The sequence below is a fragment of the Arachis hypogaea genome, chromosome 9, assembly GCF_003086295.3.
Source record: "Arachis hypogaea cultivar Tifrunner chromosome 9, arahy.Tifrunner.gnm2.J5K5, whole genome shotgun sequence".
NCBI classification, from domain to species: domain Eukaryota; kingdom Viridiplantae; phylum Streptophyta; class Magnoliopsida; order Fabales; family Fabaceae; genus Arachis; species Arachis hypogaea.
In genome coordinates this window covers 8,571,990-8,593,273 of record NC_092044.1, presented here as the reverse complement: position 1 = coordinate 8,593,273, position 21,284 = coordinate 8,571,990, and the positions used below count along the sequence as shown (strand labels likewise).

At 32.9% G+C, this 21,284-nt stretch overlaps 2 protein-coding genes across 2 annotated transcripts; both read left to right on the top strand.

The window, feature by feature from the left end:
- Positions 1–145: 145 nt before the first annotated feature.
- LOC112708819 (putative F-box/FBD/LRR-repeat protein At1g66290) lies at positions 146–2,168 on the top strand. The gene is made up of 3 exons (XM_025760751.2): positions 146–1,430; positions 1,510–1,698; positions 1,813–2,168. Exons 1-3 carry the CDS (start codon positions 150–152, stop codon positions 2,029–2,031), a joined length of 1,689 nt encoding a protein of 562 aa, XP_025616536.2. The 5' UTR covers positions 146–149; the 3' UTR covers positions 2,032–2,168.
- A 6,829-nt stretch (positions 2,169–8,997) lies between these two features.
- On the top strand, positions 8,998–10,793 carry LOC140175046 (FBD-associated F-box protein At5g56370-like). The gene is made up of 3 exons (XM_072201946.1): positions 8,998–10,269; positions 10,349–10,453; positions 10,731–10,793. Exons 1-3 carry the CDS (start codon positions 8,998–9,000, stop codon positions 10,791–10,793), a joined length of 1,440 nt encoding a protein of 479 aa, XP_072058047.1.
- Positions 10,794–21,284: the final 10,491 nt, after the last annotated feature.

Sequence of the window (21,284 nt, the reverse complement as noted above, 5' to 3'; positions counted from 1 at the left end):
TTTAGTTCTTGTTCTGTTTGATAACTCCACCAGGAAAAAAATGAGCCATATTCATTAACATGAAAAGTGGTATTTTTTACTACCATAATTTGAGATGTTTGAGTTATTCTTTTTCTGATATTCTTCTACTTGCTTTGAAGGACACAACTATGGATGAAAAAATGGACCAGATATCCGGTTTACCAGAAACCATACTTCATGACATTCTCTCAAGACTGCCAAAGAAAGATGCTATCAAGACTAGTGTTTTGTCTAAGACATGGAGAGAAATATTCGATACCTTTCCCATTTTGTCTATTTGTGACCGAGAATCTATTAGGAGGTCTTCCAAGCGGAAGAAAGATCAACAAATTAAGACATTCCTTGATTATGGCAAGCAAAGATTGCTGAGGTTCAGTGAACAAGGCCTAGCAATCAAAGAATTCAAGGTCAAGCTTAGTTTAACCTGCTATGAGCTTCAGCTTATATACCCTGATGTTGATCAGTGGCTTAAATTAGCTAGTGAATGTGATGTCCAGACCCTAAAGCTTTGCCTGCCTACTTTAAAAAAGGATGATCCATGCCTATGTTATATCTTGCATCCAGGTGTCATTGAAGCAAGATCACTTAATAAGTTAGTGCTGAAGGGGAGAATCAGATTTGACAAAGAATTCCTGAATCCTTCAGTCAAGTTTTCCTCACTGTGTGTATTATCCTTGAGCCATGTCCTCTTTGATGACGAAGGTGCTATCGAGCATGCTATTTCTCATTGTCCTTTAATTGAGCATATAACCTTGAAGTGGTGTCATGTATACAACCCCCAAGGTGCCGGAGATATGCAAATTTCTCTTATGAAATCAGTAAGCATGCATGGTCTACAAAAGCTCAAGGGAGTTGATATTCGGGGAGTACAAAATGTTTATATTGATGCTCCAAATATTGAGAAAATATATTATGGTGCTGACAGTTATGAGCCCTCCAAGATGAATTTTGATAGTTGTGGAAATTTGAGAGCTTTGACCTTAATGAATATGAAGATTGATTTTCTTTTTACAGATACATGGTTTCTTCATCTATCTTCCAAATTTCCTTTCCTTGAGAGTTTGGAATTGGTTGAATGCTCCATGTTTGAGAACATTAATATTTCAACTTCTCAACTCAAGGCTTTGGTGTTATCTAATTGCTCTACCATGGATAAGCTTGAAATTGACACTCCAAATCTATTATCATTTCGATATTATTATGCTGGTGATGACTTACCTTCCATATCTTTTCTAAGCTGTTCTAATCGACTGGAAGTAGATGTTCGGTTCAATATGATTCATCCACGTCTTTACCAGTTGGGGAAATTTGTTGAACAGTTTAAACCACAAAAGTTATTGACATCACTCTCCCTCTCCATCCGTACCTGCATCCCTTCTGATGAGAGATTTTATGATCATGAATATCGTGTAAGTATAAATTGCTACTTATATTCTGTTAGTCTACCTATTTTCTTAATATGGTATTTATATGCCTTGGATTATGCAGTTTTGGGAAGACCCATATTCATTGCCACCTACATTGCCTGTGCCTAGCATCAAACACTTGGTCATTCGCTCTGTTCGGGAAGATAAATCTAAGTATTCACTTATTATGAATCGCTTGTTCTATGGTTGGTGCCCAGAAACTATTTCATTGAGCTTGAACCCGTCTCATTGCACCAAAGCATTCATTGAGGTACGACATTGTCTCCCAAGTTTCTATTTATTTCCTCCCTGTGCTTTTCATCAGTTCAAAGTGTTATCTGTGGAGCTTCTAACTCTTATTTGTTATTTGTTTAAACAACAACAGTTTTTCTACTGGTGGCTACTCGAAACCAAAAAGGCAAAAGGCAAGTTTTGCTCCTATTGTTATCACAAGTCTAAGTGTTGGTTGCATGGCTTGAAGGATGTCAAGGTCACAAGCTCAGTCAAGAATGATGTGAATGTTGTTGATTTTGTTCATCTCAAATCTCTCTTATGTAGATTGTCAAGTTCTGATAATGCAAATATTAGTTTTAGATTAAAGTAGTAATTATCTTTATGTTAGTTAGTAACTCATTTACGTATCTTTCTTTAATGTTTTATCTTCCATAGAGGAGGAAGTTTTGAATGTGTGAAGGTTTCTATAATAACAAACTCAATTTTGTTTTTAAATATAATTTTTTTTCTTAATTTTTGCTATTATGAGCTTACTACATGATATTTATACAGAGAGCATTAAAAAGCATTTGCCCAATGGAGAAAATAATCATTTCTCATGAGTTTTAAGTTCTCTTGTATGAGTAAAAATTTATGATCGGCTTGCTGCATTTATACCCGTAATAATAAATGTAAAATTTACTATGTAAATGATTTTAACCTCTAACTCGGAAAGTGAGACTGAAAGTATATGGAATAATACAACAGGATGAGGAAGATTGGAATCATTTGTAAAGATCGTTGGAGAAGGTGGCGGATAAAAGGGATTATGGGATAAATAAACATGAAGAATAAACCCTATCAAATTTTTTAGTACAAATTTCATGAAAATTCATGTCAAAAACAAAGTTTATTTGGGCACTGCTTATTTGACATTGAATTGGTTCATGCATGTTGCCATTTCCTCTCAACTTCGTGTAAGAATCTTAAGATGCATCGAAAACAAAATGTAGTTATGTAAAAAGGGAAAAAAAAACATTAGAAAGGTGTGAATCTCACTGGTCCGCGAGAGATGAGAGAAGGAGTGAGAGGAGGGTGAAAAACACAAAGGTGGGTTAGAACTAAAGATATGCAAAAAAATTCAGGATTTGGAATTGAGAATAATATCAACGGTGGGTTAGAACTAAAGTCCTTTTTCATCTTTGTTGATAATTTTTTTAAAAACATTTTGAAAAATGAATTATTCCATCTATTTAATTGGATTGGACGCATTAATACATTTATTTATCACGAAAACAAAAAGGTAGTAATATGTATGTTTTTGTGTTTATCCAATACACAATGAAAGGTAGAGCTCTGAAGGCTATAGTAAAAATGAATCGTATGAGGTTGAGAGGGAAGACTGTGTACGTGGGAGAAGCAAAGTATAGACGAACAACTGAGACAAAGGTTCGAAAGACAGCACAGGTAGGAGGTAATAGTTGGAACAAGACAAATTCTCAACCTTAGAGAGAAGATAACTAAAAGTAGGTAGAGAAACTAACAAGACACCAAAAAGAACCAGATCCACATGGAAATGGGTGGACGAAGAAAGTGAAAGTAACGATGGTGAAAGAGAATCTGGACTGGCTACAGAGAAGTCTGGTCGGCGATACGACGATGGCAATCAATTTTAGTTCTTTGAAAAAGATGATTACAAAAAGCCTGCCTCAAGTTGTCCAAGTACGTACTGAGATTGGGAGCGTATAAAGCTGCTCTTTTGACTTTTGATTCTATATTGAATGCGGAAGAAGCATATACGTTTAAAATCTATAGTCTCTTGCAATTCTTTCATAGTATATAGAGATGGGATGAAACGGAGCGATGTGAAACTCGAATAGTGTGGTTAGAATGCTACGGAGTTCCATTATATGCATGGTCAGCAGATACCTTTAGTATGTTAGAAGGCCAATTGGGAGAAGTAGTCGGTTGTTACAAAGTGACAGAATTGTGCATGTCTTTTAGTGTTGGACGAGTGCAAATTGATACTTGTATCATGGATGTGATTAATGAATGGGTCCATATCACAATAGGTATCAGTGGATTCGATGTGCTAGTGAAAGAAGTGGGACAGGAGGCTTTTGGATTGAATTGTTATGAAGAAGCTAATGGATAAAGTGACTATAGTTGAGAACAACGAAGAACAGTTGCGGAAAGAGAGTGTGCGAGTACGAGCTTAAGGAGTGCACGAACTATAAAATCGGCAATTTTCAACGACTAGGCAGCCGATGTGGTGATGGGAGAGTTGAGGGAAGACAGAGAAGATAAGGGCAGATTGGTAATTTCTGAAATTATTTTGAATGAGTGGATTAATGATCATTCAAAACAAAATAAGGTAAAAACGGTAACATATCAACCAATTTTTGAAGGAATTGAAGGGAGAGCGGATTGTGTGGGATGTGATTATATTAATTATGAAACTGATTCTAAAAACAGTTACATGCGTTTATGAATGTAACTTTAATGGGCTGGAAAGGAAGGTTAAAAGGATAAGAAAAAGAAGGTTTTTTGTAGGCTTGGTGCTAGACTCAACAATTTAAGGATGTCCAAAAATGATAGAAAAGGATCCTTGAACCCGGTTTCCTCAATCAACCAGTTCGGTGATGTTGGGTTGGGTCTAGAATCCGAGTCAGGCTTGATGAAAATGGAGCACGATTTTCAAAATAGAGATGGACACGCTAGGGAAGGGTCTATGACAAGTGTGCAGGAAGCTGCATCTGCGAAACTTGCGATGGAGATCAGCGCGAAAATGACAGAAAGAAATCGAATCGGTGTTGAAGGAGGAAAGTTAAAGGCTGGCCACGGAAGAAGAGGCTCAACGTGGCAAGGGAGATGCGCAACGTCGAATCGGTGTTGAAGGAGTAAAGTTAAAGGCTGGCCACGGAAGAAGAGGCTCAACGTGGCAAGGGAGATGCGCAAGCCTGACGCCACCTATGTTAGGTCGTGAGATCAACGAAGAGTTGGTGACGGAGAACCAAATCGTTACTCTTCTGGCGGTGACATTGAATGGAGAGACTGGTGGGTTGGGTGTGTATGTTGATGATGATGGTGCGGAAGACGTTGATGAAGGAACGAGTGATAAGGATGACATTGTGAATGATAGTGGCATGAGTTTCGGCACAAAAGGAACAACATTGACAAAGGGACAGGGAGAGCTATCGGAATACAATGAAGAAGTAGTTGGAAAGAGGGTTGTTGATGATGGTGATTCGAACAAGAATGAAAGAAGTAAAGAAAACAGAGATACTATTTTGGAGGAGAAGATGCTTGAAAATAGAAAAACTTGGGACCTCGCGTTGGAATTTGGTGCAATTTAATACAATAAAGAAGATGATATTATAGCTATTCTCCAAGTACAGAATGAAAAAATTACTCGAAAAAGAAGATTGGCAAAGCAGAAAGAGAAAACAAGACGCTACAGACCCAAAAAAAAGTGTGTAATAATTTTTTAAAATAATTTTGTTCTTGGAATGTTAGGGGGTTAATGGGTTATGAAAAATTGAGCATGGTCAAAAACTTCAAGATACAATTTAAATCAATATGTTAGGCTTGTTTGAGACTAAGTGGTAGGTAGTGACGAAGTTTGATGTAATAAGAGTTTGGGGAATGATGCTGCGGGATGAGAATACGTTGAGTTGGAGGGTGCCTCAAGTGGTTTACTGTTAAATTGGGTTGAAATAATGTTTAAAATGAGTCGCGAGAGCTTTGGTTGTGTGTTGAAGGGATCTTTTGAAAAATAATTTCAATTATACTTTCTTTGGTGTATGGGGCTCATACAACAAAAGAGAAATTTAGTGTGTAGGAGAAATTGTGTTATATTGCAAGGTTATATCAGTCTTTATAGGAGACTTTAACGAGATTGTGCAGATAGAAGGTACAAAAGATGTTGTCAGATTAACAAAATTTTAGTGAGAATTGAATACAAGAAGATATGTAACTGGTAGACTTCCGCTTAACGATCTTGCAATCGGATTGACAGAATTTTAGTAAGATTAGAGTGGTTGGAAATATTTTCATGAGTACAAAATCTGAAATACACTATAGAAAAGAGGAGCCCAAAAAAAATTGATGAGTTTTTTTGTGATTTTTTTTTCTTTTTTAACTTTGAGTATATATCCATTTTGGTCCTCAAAGAATTTCAGACTGGACATTTTAGTTTCTAACTAAAATTAATTACTCGATTGGTCCCTAACAATTAATTTTGTCAGTCAGTTAGGTCCTTTACTCTGTTAACTCTAACGGAGGATAAAATAGTCCCTGACAACTCTAACAGGGGACAAAATGGTCCCGGACAACTCTAATAAGAGACAAAATGATTCATGACCCCTTTATTTGAAAACGACATTGTTCTTCCCCAATTTTTATCATATCTCGCATAACCCGAACATTCATACTCTCCTTCTTCACCTTCACATTCTTCTTTTCCATCTTTTCCTTCCTCCGCTTTATCTCCAAAATTAAGCCATGGTGTAATTGTCACACGTGTTGTACCTACCTCAACATGTCATGGACCACACACTTCCTAAATCTTTGTGACTGGTACATCCATCTCCTCTGCACTTCACCCACCAAAAACATCCACTTTCACGTCTTCGATAACATCACCTCCAACCTCGACACGTCCATGATATCCTCAAGACCAAGTTCCACAATTACTCCAAGGGCACGCCTTTCTCCACTCTCCAGCAAGCAATATAGATTGTTGGACATTAGAACATCATGAGAAGATTCTCCTTCGACATCATATGCAAATTCTCATTTGAAATAGACACCGAGTGCTTCATTCCTTCTTTTCCAGAGTCCAAGTTGGCATACAGCTTCGACCTCGCATCCAAGTTATCAGCAATGTCGCCATTGCCGCTCATATGAAAACTGAAGCGATTATTGAACATTGGTTCGGAGAAGAAGTTAAAGGAAGCGATCGGAGTGGTGGACAATGTGGTCATGGATATGATAGGGCAGAGGAGGAGGGAGATGGCAACGAGGACGACGGATCTTAACAAATCAGACTTGCTGTCTAGATTCATGGGATTCATCGAAGACGATAACTAGTTGAGAGACATAGGCATTAGTATTAGTTTTCTGAGTATGAATTGGTTGAGAACAAGTTGAGGATTTTTTATTTTTTTCTTGTGAACATTAAATTTATAGAGTGTGCATTGTGTAGTTTGAAGTTACAGTGTTAGACTGCTAGTGTTATGCGAGATATGATAGAAATTGAGAGAAAACAATGTCGTTTTCGAACAGAGGAGATCAGTGACCATTTTGTCCCCTGTTAGAGTTGTCAAGGACTATTTTGTCCTCTGTTAGAGTTAACGGAGTAAAGGATCTAAGTGACTGACGGAATTAATTATTAGGGACCAGTCGAGTAATTAATTTTAGTTGGGGACTAAAATGTCCAGTCTAAAATTCTTTGAGAACCAAAATGAATATATACTCTTTAACTTTTCTATTTACTTGTTGTTGTTCTTGCTTTACTTATTGTATTGAGTTCTCTTGTTAAAAAAAAAAAAAAAAAAACTCCAAAAAAGATTAAACAATGTTTAATAGTGATATGAATTTTGGAGAGTATAGCAATTTACTAATAAACTTGTGAGACAAATAATAGAATACAGATAATAACAACCCGTGTTAATTTACTTTTTTGGGGCACATTGTCTTCATAAATAAAGCTCATAAACTCAATGAAAGTAGCATTAGTCCCTCTCATATTGGCATTCCACCCAGAAATTGTTTATGAAATTCAAAAGACTCTTGTGGTTTATATTCTGGAACTGTATGTCGCTGTGCCAATATAATCAATTAATATAAAAATTAAAAAAAGTAATTTAATATACAACAAAGTGTTATTTTTTTGAATTTTTATTTTTTACTGTTATAATTATTTTTTTATATATCTTCGATACATTAAATTTAAAAAGTATCCAGATATATCTTGTATATCTAGTTATGTATAAAAAAAGTGGTGATAACTATATAATAAGAAATCGATTGAAGGAAATAATGTACAAATATTTAAAAACGTAATACTCTTGTCATATCCTTGGATAAACCTGCAGCAATTAGAAAATAAAGTAACTAAATAAGTCATTTTTCAGTCAAGATTAATAATTTATGTTAAAAATGTTAAAATCTCAGTAGGATAATAACAAAATAAAAATATGTAATAATAAAAAAATTAGTTAAAAATAATTAAAATTTATTTTATTTAATATTTATTAAATTTAGCAACAATTAATTTTTTATTACATATATCATAATTATTTGACAAAATAAAATTTTATCCTTTATGTTTAACATATTAAAAAACAATTAATAAAAAGCAAAAATAATTTACTTAATCAATAAATTGTTCAGCGTTATCTTAACTGAAAATTGACTATAAAAATATAAATTAAATTGATAACTTCCATATAAGATCATAATTTAAATAATTTTTTAGTTAAGATAAGATATTATTAAGATCGGATCAATTTTCCGTTAGGGATTATATTTAAATTTAAACATCCCCCCCCCCTCTCTCTCTCTCTCTCCCTTAAACTCAAAACCGCCACTCTCTTCGCGCCATCTCCCTCTTCTTTTAATCTTCGGTGACTGAAATCTGCGTTCCAGGTTCGGTTCTAAGTTCTAACACTGTAGCGGTTATTAGCATTGTTAATTAACAAATACTGCCATTAAATTAGCTGTGATTATGTATCGTTTTCTAGCACTGAATATATGGAACTCATTGATCAGTATACAATTGCTTAGTGCTTAACAGTAATTTTACTAATTCTAATATTTATTGGCACTTCGGCAAATAACGAAAGGTTTCTTTTAAACAATCTGAAATATTGGACAGAGAACGTAACTTTAGAGTTTAGAGTTTTCAAATTTTGACTTTGCTTTAGCTCAAATCTTTAAAGTTTCAATTTTTCAAATATCATGCCTAAATGTGTAGAATGTTAAGAACAATTGTAGGTTGTGGATTACTAGGATTTCTTTTAAATGTTCCCTAGACTCACTATTCGGTAATAAAGTAAAAAAGTCTAGGTGATGGGAGCAAAAGCAAATAATGTAAAGTACTATATAGTGTATACTTATAGTAAAATTACCACATCATTGATCTTATTTGTTCTGTATGTGTTTTTGCATCCAAATTAGTAGTGTTTGGATCGATGGTGGTCAATGATCATTCTTGTGGGTTCTGCTTTGTTAATTACTGTTGCGCGAAGGGAAAAGAACAAATTTTAGAAATTATTTTTTTAATTATCATAATTTGAGATGATTGAGTTATTCTTTTTCTGATATTCTTCTACTTACTTTGAAGGACACAATAATGGATGAAAAAATGGACCAGATATCCAGTTTACCAGAAACCATACTTCATGACATTCTCTCAAGACTGCCAAAGAAAGATGCTATCAAGACTAGTGTTTTGTCTAAGACATGGAGAGAAATGTTTTATACCTTTCCCATTTTGTCTATTTGTGACCGAGAATCTATTAGGAGGCCTTCCAAGCGGAAGAAAGATCAACAAATTAAGACATTCCTTGATTATGGCAAGCAAAGATTGCTGAGGTTCAGTGAACAAGGCTTAGCAATCAAAGAATTCAAGCTCAAGCTTAGTTTAACCTGCTTTGACCTTCAGCTTATATACCCTGATGTTGATCAGTGGCTTAAGTTAGCCAGTGAATGTAGTGTCCAGACCCTAAAGCTTTGCCTGCCTACTTTAAAAGAGGATGATCCGTGCCTATGTTATATCTTGCATCCAGGTGTCATTGAAGCAAGATCACTTAATAATTTAGTGCTGAAGGGGAGAATCAGATTTGACAAAGAATTCCTGAATCCTTCAGTCAAGTTTTCCTCACTGTGTGTATTATCCTTGAGCTATGTCCTCTTTGATGACGAAGGTGCTATCGAGCATGTTATTTCTCATTGTCCTTTAATTGAACATATAACCTTGAAATGGTGTTATGTATACAACCCCCAAGGTGCCGGAGATATGCAAATTTCTCTTGTGAAATCAGTAAGCCTGCATGGTCTACAAAAGCTCAAGGGAGTTGATATTCAGGGAGTACAAAAAGTTTACATTGATGCTCCAAATATTGAGAAAATATATTATTATGCTGACAGTGATGAGCCCTCCAAGATGAATTTTGATAGTTGTGGAAATTTGAGAGCTTTGACCTTAATGAATGTGAAGAATGAATTTAGTTTTACTTTTACAGCCACATGGTTTCTTCATCTGTCTTCCAAATTTCCTTTCCTTGAGAGTTTGGAATTGGTTGACTGCTCCATGTTTCAGAACATTAAGATCTCAAGTTCTCAACTCAAGGCTTTGGTGTTATGTAATTGCTCTACCATGGAGAAGCTTGAAATTGACACTCCAAATCTATTATCATTTCGATACTATTATGATGCTGACGACTTACCTTCCATATCTTTTCTAAGCTGTTCTAGTCAACTGGAAGTAAATGTTTGGCTCAATATGATTCATCCACGTCTTTACCAGTTGAAGAAATTTGTCAAACAATTTAAAAACCCACAAAAGTTCTCATCACTCTCCCTCTCCATCCATCCCTGCTTCCCTTATGATGATGAATATTATGTAAGTATAAATTGCTACTTATATTCTGTTAGTTTACCTATTTTCTTAATATGGTTTTAATATGCCTTGGATTATGCAGTTTTGGGAAGACCCATATTCATTGCCACCTACATTGTCTGTGCCAAGCATCAAACACTTGGTCCTACGCTCTATTCGGGAAGTTAAATCTAAGTATTCGCTTCTTGTGAATCCCTTGTTCTATAGTTGGCGCCAGAAACTATTTCACTGATTGCACCAAAGCATTCATTGAGGTACAATATTGTCTCCAAAGTTTCTATTTTATCTCCTCCCTGTGCTTTTCATCAATTCAAAGTGTTATCTATGGAGCTTCCAACTCTTATTGTTATTTTTTTAAACAACAACAGTTTTTCTACTGGATGCTAATGGAAACCAAAAAGGCAAATGGCAAGTTTTGCTTCTATTGTTATCCCAAGTCTAAGTGTTGGTTGCATGGTTTGTAGGATGTCAAGGTCACAAGCTCAGTCAAGAATGATGCGAATGTTGTTGATTTCGTTCGTCTCTAACAAGAAAATAGAGATAGAATTAAAGGAAATGATAAGTACGTATTGAAGTTGTTGTTTTTACATGATACAAGAGTTATGCTATTTATAGAGAGATATTTACCAACTAACCTCGTAAATATTAATCTACTAACTACAACTCTCAACTACTTATCATTACTTTAATAATCTCAAATCTCTCTTAGGTGGATTGTCAAGTTCTGATAATGCAAATATTAGTTTTAGATTAAAGTAGTAATAATCTTTTTGTTAGTTAGTAACTCATTTACATTGCTTTCTTTAATGTTTTATCTTCCATAGAGGAGGAAGTTTTGAATGTGTGAAGGTTTCTATAATAACAAACTCAATTTTTGTTTTTAAATATAATTTTCCTTTTCTTATTTTTTTCTATTATGTGCTTACTTACTTGATATTCATACAGAGAGCGTTAAAAAGCATTTGCCCAATGGAGAAAATAATAATTTCTCATGAGTTTTAAGTTCTCTTGTATGAGTAAAAAGTTATGAACGGCTTGTTGCATTCATACTCATAATAATAAATGTCAAATTTACTATGTTTATGATTTTCAATTCTAACTCGGAAAGTGAGACTGAAAATAAATGGAATAATACAACAGGATGAGGAGGATTGGAATCATTTATAAAGATCATTGGGGAAGCTGGCGGATAAAAGGGATTATGGGATAAATAAACATGAAGGATAATCCCTATCAAATTCTTTAGTACGATTCCTAAACTTAAGCTCCCAAAAAGATTAAACTATGTTTAATAGTGATATGAATTTTGGGGAGTATAGCAATTTACTAATAAACTTGTGAGACAAATAATAGAATACTGATAATATAACAACTTGTGTTAATATACTCTTTTGGGCACATTGTCTTCATAAATCTATTATATTTATTATATATCTCTAATTTTATAACAAAAATATGTTAGGATTTGGTTGAATTAGTCACACATTACTTAGGATAGCAAATGGAATGGGTGGCCTAGGCTATAAATATGAGGCTAAGTTCTCCATATTTTTCGCACCAGTCAGAAACACTTTAAGCTTGTATCTGATTTTTCTTTTCCTCTATACTCTTTGATTAGAGAGTGTTGTGAGGTGTAGTTAGATATTTGCTTTGAGAGAGTGTGGGTGTACTGGGGTGCCGGTGTTAAAGAGAAAGAAGTCTAAGTGTTGTAACAATTTTTACATAGTGATATTTTCTGGTTGTCATTTGACAACGGCCGTGGTTTTTTCTCCGGTAATTGGAGTTTCCACGTTAAATTCTTGTGTTGTGATTGTGTCTATTTTATTTCTCTGTCAAAGGTATTTTCTCAAGGGAGAATGGTGTATTATTCCCAACAAGTGGTATCAGAGCTTCGGTTCAGTGGGATTTATTCTTAGTATGCTATGTGGTTGCAGCCTAGTCTGACTTTCCACATCAGAAAAGAATTTTGTCTTGTAGCTTGAGGTTGATCTTTGGTTGCTGTTGTTATTGCTGGAAGGCAGTGTGATGCAGTGAGAGTGCAGTTTGGAAAGGTTACTATTTCAGTATACGGTTGCAACAATGTCAAGTTATTCAAGTGCTGTGAAGCTTGAAATAGAGAAATTTGATGGAAGAATCAATTTAGGCTTGTGGCAAATACAAGTCAAGGATGTGTTGATACAATCAGGTTTGCACAAGGCGTTGAAAGAGAAAATGATGTTCTCTAAAAGACAAGAAGTATCCTCATGGTATTACCGCACTGCCATGGATAAGGATAAGTTGTGGCAATCGGGTCCACAATTGCACATAGGCATTGGTTGGCGTTGAGATGCAAGGTGTGTGGCGGAGTTATATCGATGGCTGAAGAACTTCCAAGAAAAGCCAATTTGGAAGTTGCACCATGAATTTTCAGTAAGGTTTCGATCTGTACCAAGGCGAAATGCTTGGAGTGGTCTAATTCCAAGTGAGTATACTTTCATGGTGGAGTATGATAGTTCTCTGAACTATGATTGTCGGTATAGACAATGGCAGCAAAGAATTGTCGGTGTTGACAATGGAAGCTGAAAATGTGTGACTATTTCAATCAAGGTGGAGATTGTTAGGATTTGGTTGAATTAGTCCCACATTGCTTAGGATAGCAAATGGAGTGGGTGGCCTAGGCTATAAATATGAGGCTAAGTTCTCCATATTTTTCGCACCAGTCAGAAACACTTTAAGCTTGTATTTGATTTTTCTTTTCCTCTATACTCTTTGATTAGAGAGTGTTGTGAGGTGTAATTAGATATTTGCTTTGAGAGAGTGTGGGTGTACTGGGGTGCCAGTGTTAGAGAGAAAGAAGTCTATGTGTTGTAACAATTTTCACATAGTGATATTTTCTGGTTGTCATTTGACAACGACCGTGGTTTTTTCTCCGGTAATTGGTAATTGGAGTTTCCACGTTAAATTCTTGTGTTGTGATTGTGTCTATTTTATTTCTCTGTCAAAGGTATTTTCTCAAGGGGAATGGTGTATTATTCCCAACAAAATGTGCCACATGTTACTTTCTCATTGCAATTGGAATCAAATCTTTCCCTCCAAAATTAAAAAATTCTCCTCTCCTCCTTACTAATTTTACAACTAAAATATACCACATGTCATTCTCTCATTGTAATTAAAATTAAATCTTTTCCTCCAAAATTAAATAATTCTTCCCTCATCCTTACTAATTTTACAACCAAAATGTGCCACATGTCACTCTCTCGTTGCAATTGAAATCAAATATTTCCTTCCAAAATTAAAGAGTTCTCCTCTCCTCCCTCTTCCTTTCTCTATTTCTCTCATTCCTTCAACTACTCTACGTATTTTATATATCATTATCAATATCAATGACTAATTACTAATTTGGCAATCAAAATGTACAACATGACATTCTTTAATTGCATTAAAATTAAAATAAAAATATTAAAATTAAAATTGAAATATACCTATATTATGTATCATATATTACTATCTAATCTAATAATCAAATGTTGCACATAACACTTTCTTATTAAAATTGAGAGAATTTTTTTTAAACTAATAAACTCCATTCCTAAATTCTCTCATCTACCTCTCTCTATTTTTCTATTTCTCTTTACTATTTTTACTCTATATATAATTTATATTTTATATTAGTAATTTGACAAATCAAAATATGTCTTCCGATATCTTTTTACAATTAAAATAAAAATTTTTCTTCCAAAATTAACAAATTCTCACTCTTACTCTTATTCTTTATCTTTATCTTTTTCTCTGTTTTCTCTCATTCTTTATTTTTTCTATCTTTCTGTTCTATAAAAAGCAAAATTAATAAAATAATATAATTCAAATAAAAAATATTATTATTATATACATAGTTTTTTAATTTTTTATTTAGTTTTAAATTTTAACCGCTTATCTTTCTAATCTATATTTTCATTTTTCTTCTTTCAAATATTTATTACATATAATTTGGAGAGAATACTAATGATATAATTAAAAGTTAGAATTAAGATTCAATTATTTAAAAAAAAATAATTTTGAGTTAATTTTATAACTATCAGTATAATTTTTTTTATGTTAATATCTAATTATATTTTTATATACATAGAGAAAAAAATATTATTTTTAAATAGCAAGTATAAAAATTAATTATTTCTATTTGTGCAATAGACTTAATACATAATTAAATATAAAACTATATACGTTAAATTGTTTTAAATTTTAGATAACGAATGTTAAAATTAATTATTAATAAAAAATAGATTTTTTCATATAAAAATATTAACTAAAAATCTTATTATTTGATTTTTTATCTACAGATACATTGGTCTTCTTAGACAGAGACTTTTGTTAACCTACGACTTTTATTGTAAAAGTAGTTTGATTTTATAAATCTTTTGTGATATGCATAATCTATACTATCAGAACAAAGTGGATCATAATTTTAAAAAATTTATATTCTCATAATATTATTACAGATAAAAATACTAGTAAAGGTTATAAACTCATCCAAAGTAGCAGTAGTCTCTTCTCATATTGGCAATCCACTCAGAAAGCGTTTATGAAATTCAAAAAACTCTTCTGGTTTATATTCTAGAATGGGTAAATAGTCAATTTCATTTTCGAATGATCATTCTTTAAATTAGTTCCTAAACGATTTTTTAATCAAATTTATCTTTTAAAAATTTTAAATTAATCGTATTAGTCTTTATGTTATTTTTTGTTGATGGCACCAAATTTGTTAATGTGGTATGCTAAATGATATTACAAACACGTAGGGTTTTAATTGACTATTAGCATCATAAGTTTATGAAATTAGATCGATTAAAAGCAAATTGAGAGAAGAACTTGAGGCATTGAAATTTTTTAATTTAGAATTAATTTTATCTAATTTCATAAATTTATTATGTTAGCCGCCAATTAGAACTACTAGATATGTGTTGTGGTGTTACTTAACGTGTTATATTAACAAATTTTATCGCTAAAAAAATAAATAATTAATTTAAAATATTTGAATGATAAATTTAATTAAAAAAATATAATTTAAAAAATAAATGATCTTTCGAAAACTAATTTAACTATTTGCTCATTTTAAAACTGTATGTCCGACTCTATGTGCCAATGTAATCAATTAATATAAAAATTTAAAAGATCCAAATATAATTTAATATACAATAAAGTGTCATTTTTCCGGTTTTTTACTGTTGTAATTAATTTTTGATATATCATTTGTCCATTTGATACATTGTATTTAAAAAGTATCCAGATATATGTGTGTATCCAGTTAGGAAAGTTATCAGGTATGGCAATAAAAAAAGAGGAATACGGTATGCCGTGTACGAATAGGTAGCCAAAGAAAAATTTGTCTTGTAGTGAACACTGAATAGACAAAAGTAACCCTGGCAAAGCACTTGAAATGTCATAATTATCCAGTTTAAAATGGCTAATAGGCCGTGGCTAAAATAGAACGGTGAAAGAGGGCTTAGGCTTTGAGACTTGTGTTGAGTCATGGACATTCACACTCCCATCCCTCTTCTATCTGAAATTGAAAGGTATGAAGTACTGAATCCCTAGCCACCCGGTGACCCAGCCCTGCCGCCGTTGTCACGTCCACCACCGTAGCCACCTCAACCCTGCAGCCCCATCGTGTGTGGAAGTCCGGCGCCGTCGCAAGAGCGTGAGGTCATCTCCTCTGTTCGAGCGTGCTCTCACTTTTTTATCGTGCGTCTGTCACCGCCACCGTGCCCCCTGCCACCGTCTCCTCTGTTCGTGCTTTCCTCTCCGGCGTGAGGTAGGTCTTGTCATTTTCTCCATTTTGCAATTTTTTTAATTGTGTATTCTAGAAAGAGTATTGCGACTTTCATTTACGGGATTACTAGTTCTGAAATTTCTGATTTCATATTCTAGTAACTATTGGTGTCTTCGTTACAATGTTCATGACCTTTGTGATGTTATATTCTATGTTATATTCTGTGACTAGGAATCATTTGGTTTGGTTAATTGCTTAATTTTGTTCAAGATTTTTGTTAGCCGGATTTTGAATGTTGTTTGTTGTGACTTGGAGTCATTTTGTTTGCTTAATCTCACTACGAGGTCACTATGTGTTCGCCGTTCATCTCTCGTCATCTCTCCGGTAGGCTGATGCTTCTTCATTTTCATCTCGTTTTGTAATTAATTTTTAAGATTCTCCGGTTATAATAGTCTTAGGTCCCTACAACTTGATATTGAACATTTTCCTCTGTTAGATACTTAGATAGTTGATAATTATGACAAGCTAGAATTATCAATATTCCAATTTGAGATAAAGGCTGTAGATTTTGTTTGTATGCCAAATTTGGTGACCTTGCCCAGTGACTTCAAGGATCTATGAAGCCGTTACAGTATCTGTTCGTTGGAAGATGCGTCAATTGTGTGGTGGTTGTTGAGTGGCTACCAAATATGGATTCAATTTTATTTTTGTTGCCGATGTGTATGTTGATTCAGAAATAGAATTTATGGGAATTGTTGCTGATTATGGGAATTTTTGTTGATTTTCTGATGCATTAATGTACTGAACGAGGCACTTTTATTGTTGCAAATGAAGCAACAGTAACTGTTACTTTTAGTTTTTTGTTGAGTTAAATTAAATAAATTTAATTTTCTGTTAGTCTGGCTTGATGGTGTTTATATATTTTTTTTTCTGTGTTTGATCAGTTAGTAAATTTAATAGTATTTGTTATGTGTGTATGTAATTATATGTTGTTTTGTTAAGTTATTTTTTGTTATTTAAATATTTAATTATGATTTTGTTTTATTGATGCTAAAATGCTAGCATTATCATTCTAAATCTTGAATATCTTAATTTAAATTGAAATATTAATTTTATATTTCATAAGGATCATAGATTGTAATATAATTTGCATTTCTTGATGAGGACAACATCAATTATAAGAAATTATTTGGTCACTTGAATTATGGTCCCCTAAATAATCAGTGTACGTCCGTCCATGCAGGAAACGTCACTGGACATTGGCATGGACGAGGCAGCCTCTTGAACAGGATATTTAGATGATGGTGGTGACCTGGGCAATGATGTACATGATAGTGGTTTAGTACGGCCGGAGGAGGTGATGGAGACGTTGTTTAACTCTCCCGACGAGGCTTAATGACGTTCTTGACACCAACGATGCACTCCACGAACGTATATTCGACCTTGACCAGCTCCGACATCATTGTGACAACGGTGCCAGTTCTAGTAACCCATGATGGACGGTCTAGGCACCAGACCTGCAACCAGAAACTGCCCCTCGTGACGTTTCCAAGTGCCGATCCAGTAAACTTATCATTGAAATTGACTTTGTTCTTCTTGTGTTTTCTTGACTATAATTTCTTAGAGGTGAAGATGGAACTTTCCCTGATTTTGCTTGTCATGATCCGTTATATTCCGGTTTTACCTAATTTAATGTAACATTGCAGAATCTAATCTTTTGTTTATAAATATTAGTATAGAATTTGTCTAATATGAATCTTTTCAAATAACAAGACACGAACAAATATTGTGAAATTTTTGCATATATAAAATTCGCAACATAATTCGCAAGTGACACAATGCCGCAAAAATTGCATATAATTTTTTCAACAAGTTTCACAAGTAATGAATGCCCAATGAAAAGTGAAACTAAACCTTTTATGAATCTGGCAAGTAGTTCCACTATACTTGTAGATACCAACATATTTTGGCTTCATGTTTAACATTTGCAACTATATTTATTTGTATATGATTCTTAATTACAATCTGAAATAAAAACTGCAACAACATTCCCAACTAAGAGGTTAAAGCAAAAACTGGTTAAATATATTCATTGAAACTATTCTTATATAAATAACTACTGCAATGTCATGTACATTAACCAACTCAGATAAAATGAAAAGTGAAAAAGACTAATTCACAGTTTACATAGTCAATCAAGTATTCTTCATAAACTATCTTATCAAACCTCTAAATATTACTAATCATGACTCTTCAAGGCATATTTTTTTAATCATTTTCATTTTCATAACTTTGATCTTAAGAATTAAGATGTATATCCAAGGCTATAAACTCAGCAAGCGCTGCTTCCTATGTTCAATCATTTGGATGCTTACAATCGTACCCTGCAAATGTAAAGACAACATACGATTATTCAGCCAAACTCAATGGAGATATTTCAAGCTTTACATTTCTAGATTTTCTTTTTCATCAGTAATTAATAGCTTACTCATTTCAACCAAAAATGCGTAGTAAGAATACATCAGAATTAAAAAAAATTAATGAATTCAACCAAACTACAGATTTTTAAGGCCACAACAATGTCAATTAATTTAAGAGAAGGTAAATTCTGCAAGAATAAAGAAAATTCAATGGATAATAGAATAACGTATAGAATATAAATAAAAAGAATTGAAAAACGAATATAATCTCCTGCCCCAAAAAAATCATGCTCAAGAAACAATTATAAGTTATAGTGGAAAGACATAATAACATCAAAATTCAAAACTTGCATCAAAGGTAAATAAATTAACTCTTGGGTATAATGAGAGCATAAGCACATGATCACAATAACCTTAATCTTACTATATGTTCCATCTTGTCCATGAAACCATTGCCTAGAGAAGACAAAATCCTGCTTTGCATGCTTCCTGAGCAATCATGAATGTAGATTAAAATAATTTGATTATAACTTGCTTTCTGTTCATTGATTGAAAAATATTAGTAAGGCAAAAAACTCACCTTCAGCTCTACAATGATTATTCTTTATCCAATATTCTAACAAACCCACTAAATCAATGTAAAAGATACACAAATCACTAAATTAGTGTTAAAAAAATACAAATCCTCAATCTAAAATTACATTATTATAAAAAAACTGCTTTCTACACAAAATAAATCAAATCTGTTAAATTAACAGATGCACCTTGAAGGAGGTAGAGATGGGAGGAGGAGTATCACGATGGAGAGACATGGATGCACAATGAGCCCATGACGGATTGAGGCACGACTAGCCCTCGACGGAGAAAAGCCAAGGGAGCCGACAGGAGAGGGTAAGCAGAGGGAGACTCGTAGGCAGTAGGGGTTGCTGGTGAGAAAGGGACAGTATGGAGGCTGAGGGAGGGCGGAGACATGGGCGCAGAGAGCTACATTGAGACGATTTCCGTTAAAGCAGAGACAGAGAGTTAGAGAAAGAGGGTAATAGAGCTGGAGAGAGAGAGAGAGAGAGAGAGAGAGAGAGAGAGAGAGAGAGAGAAATTCTTAGTGAACAAACAAAATATTTGTAAAAAAAATATCCAAAAACAGCTCAGCTCGGCTCAACATTTGGGATTTAAGCCATATTCACATAAAGAGAATGGCTAGTTTGACACCAAGTTGGACACACCCGACATGTTTAATGTTCATACACTGCAGAAGGAATGAATCGGTTGCATGCCTTTCATGCACTTCTTGATTTCATGTTCACAACAAAACTCTTTCTTCAATCTAAACCCTTTATATATTTTAAATTAAATCTGATTGGTTTTAAAAGAATGGAATATGATATTTCACTAAAGCAAATGACATACCAGAACCGCTTCCATCTAGTTATATGTGTATATAAAAAAAAAGTGATGGTGACTATATAACAGGAATAGATTGAGAGATTCTTGTCATATCCTTGATAAACCTGCCACCAATTAGGAAATGAAATAAGTCCAATCTAGTCATGATTGATAATTTATGTTGAAAATAATAAAATATTAAAATTTTAGTAGGACCAATACCAAAAAATGTGCCTAGCCATGCTTAGGACGGCACACAAATTAAATCGTATTGGATATAATCTATAATTTTATCTTATTTGTACTGCACTTATTAAATTGGATACGATATTTATTTATTTTTTATATTAGATCCGATTCATATTTATGGCTCGAATATCGACTCGAACATTTGTTTATTATGTGTGAGTTTGTTTGGCAGATATAATGTGCATAAATTACTCATATGAATCGTGTTTAGAATATCTCAAAAACTGTAAGTTGAGTTATGATGATAATGAATATGTCAACAAACTCAAAAGATATATAGATTGGTGTATAATCATTCATACTTTAATTTTATTATTTGTCAATTCTATTTTTATCTCACTAATTACTATTTTGTTCTCACTATAATAATAATAATAATAATAATAATAATAATAATAATAATAATAATAATAATAATAATAATAATGAGAGACTTTATTAATTTTTTGTACAAATTATCTTAACTAGAAACATATGTATGTTGCTCTTAAAAATAGAAATATTTAGACAAATTAAAATAGAATTAAATTAGGCATGCTTTAATTTAATTATTTGTCAATTCTATTTACCTCACCAACCCACTATTATCTTAGTCAGCTAGTTTCTTTATCATATTTATAATAAGATATCAACATATGTCTTTATATAGTTAGTAGGTGTGTGTATTTAGAGAATAATAAAACACACATAGAGACTTAACAGGTTAATTGGTTAACTTTACACAACACTAACTAATAGGTGTGTGTATTTAGGGAATAATATAAACCTAACAGTTTAATTGGTTAACTTTACACAATACTGATATAATAACCAAATCGATTGATTTCTAAAAAAAAGTGTATTATAATTTTTCATATATGATAATTAAAGTAACGAAGCCTAGCTATTTTATTGATTCATCATATCACAATAATAAGAAGAGTTTTCTTCTATAATGCTATCTGAAATAATTATGTTCATCTCAATCGCATTTATTTTTTGATTTTGTACGCTACACTGAGCATGTTGAGCTTGTCTTTCTTTAAAAAAAAATTATCGGGTATATTTGCATAATTAAAAAAAAAACTATTTTAAGGTATTTTTTTATTATTTTTACAAAATATATGTCCAAAAAAAATTCATTTTTTTACCTGTTTAAATTTATTTACTCCTAAAATATTATCAATAAAAGTTCTCTTGAATAACAAAAAAAATTAATAATAACATAAGATTTAAATTTA